Source organism: Salmo trutta, chromosome 18, assembly GCF_901001165.1.
Source record: "Salmo trutta chromosome 18, fSalTru1.1, whole genome shotgun sequence".
NCBI lineage: Eukaryota > Metazoa > Chordata > Actinopteri > Salmoniformes > Salmonidae > Salmo > Salmo trutta.
Window position 1 is genome coordinate 9,751,942 of NC_042974.1, and position 1,447 is coordinate 9,753,388.

The window sequence follows — 1,447 nt, forward strand, 5'->3', positions numbered from 1 at the left end:
AGGTCTAGTAAATGATGATAGAAATATAAAGTCGGTCTATTATTGCAACGTCCTAAGGAAAGCCAGATGAACAATAGAAGTCTGAAGCTATCATGAGGGCTTCTGTCTCTGCATACTACATATTGAGTTTTTGTCTTTTTGGACAAGATAACAGGCGTTTAAAATCTGTGTTCTAAGAGCTCTATGGCAATATAATGTCACCCCTTTCTGGGTGAGGACAACCATCCATGGTCCATCCCTTACTGCCGCCCTTGCCATTTTAGACGGCATCATCTCTCTATGTTTAACCAACATATGCAAAGCTGAAGCACTCTCACACATCTCACTGTTCAGCACACATACGTTGTTTATGGAGATATGAAGATGGTTCCTACAAAGTCCGTGAAATCTTATACACTGAAACTTAAAGCAATGCATTAATGCAATATGGTGCCTAACTGTACTGTAAATAGAACGATTTGGAGAACATCTGTGGATACTGTCCATGCATAGCTAATAGCAACAATTAGATGTTGCATTACATTAATTCAACCGTAAGTAAAATGTACATCAAATCATTGAATTGATAAAGAATGGAAGAATATGTTGCCATAGTAAGTACAGCAAATTCCCGAAGAGTAGTGTGATATTGAATACAGTCTCTTGTGAGGAAATCAGGATCATGTCTACAGTTTTAGCGTATTCATTAATTCATTCAGACTGACCCTCGCATGTGTTTGTTTCTTCCTCATATTTTCCATCACTTTGTGTCTGAATGACAGGAATGCATTACATCACTGATAAGATTGCTTCTTATACTCACCAATAGTTGACACCACAGTCCCAACAAAATAAAAAGCCCCTGTAAAATCCCATCGCGGCCTGAGAGCATCAGCTCGGATCCCCGCGGCAATAGCAGTCTCATACTCCCGTAGGAAAGAGTTCAGATCCTCCAAACTGATATTGAACGTCTCGCTGAAGTTGAAAAGTGTTATGTTCCATTTGCCGTGCGCCTGCACCTCCGAAGGACGCTCTATAGCAGAAAACACCACGGCACCGCACAGCAGATACAGAACGATCAGGATGGCTAGCAGCAAGAAGCGGCCGTTGTCTTCGTTTAAGTGGAGGGAGCGGCAGCCTTGCAGTCGCTGAACAGGCATCATCCAGACTTCAGCACCACTCGCGCGACGGACAGCGACCCACTCCGTGTCGGGTGGCGACACCCTCCGCGTCGGACAGCAACCCGCCCCGCGAAAGACAGGGCATCCAATTACTTTATGGTCCTACTTTAGAATCTTTAGAAAATCTCAACTGATATTGCACGGGCTCAGAGCTCATTCCAAAAACGTTATAGGACATTTACACAAGTCAATATCCCTTCTCATTAATTGTATAGGCTAACCTGGACAACCGAGAAGAACCAACACCACTTAGCTAGAACCTTTCGTTATTCCTTCGTTTGGGACCG

General features: G+C 43.5%; 1 protein-coding gene across 1 annotated transcript in view; it reads right to left on the reverse strand.

Moving 5' to 3' along the window:
• LOC115153633 (potassium channel subfamily K member 12-like) overlaps window positions 1-1,139 on the reverse strand; it is a 50,519-nt gene extending 49,380 nt beyond the window's left edge. Inside the window, exon 1 of the mRNA XM_029699271.1 lies at window positions 803-1,139. Within this exon, the coding sequence (XP_029555131.1) occupies window positions 803-1,139 (337 nt within the window). The remainder of the gene's footprint in view (window positions 1-802) is intronic.
• Between the last annotated feature and the right edge of the window lie 308 nt (window positions 1,140-1,447).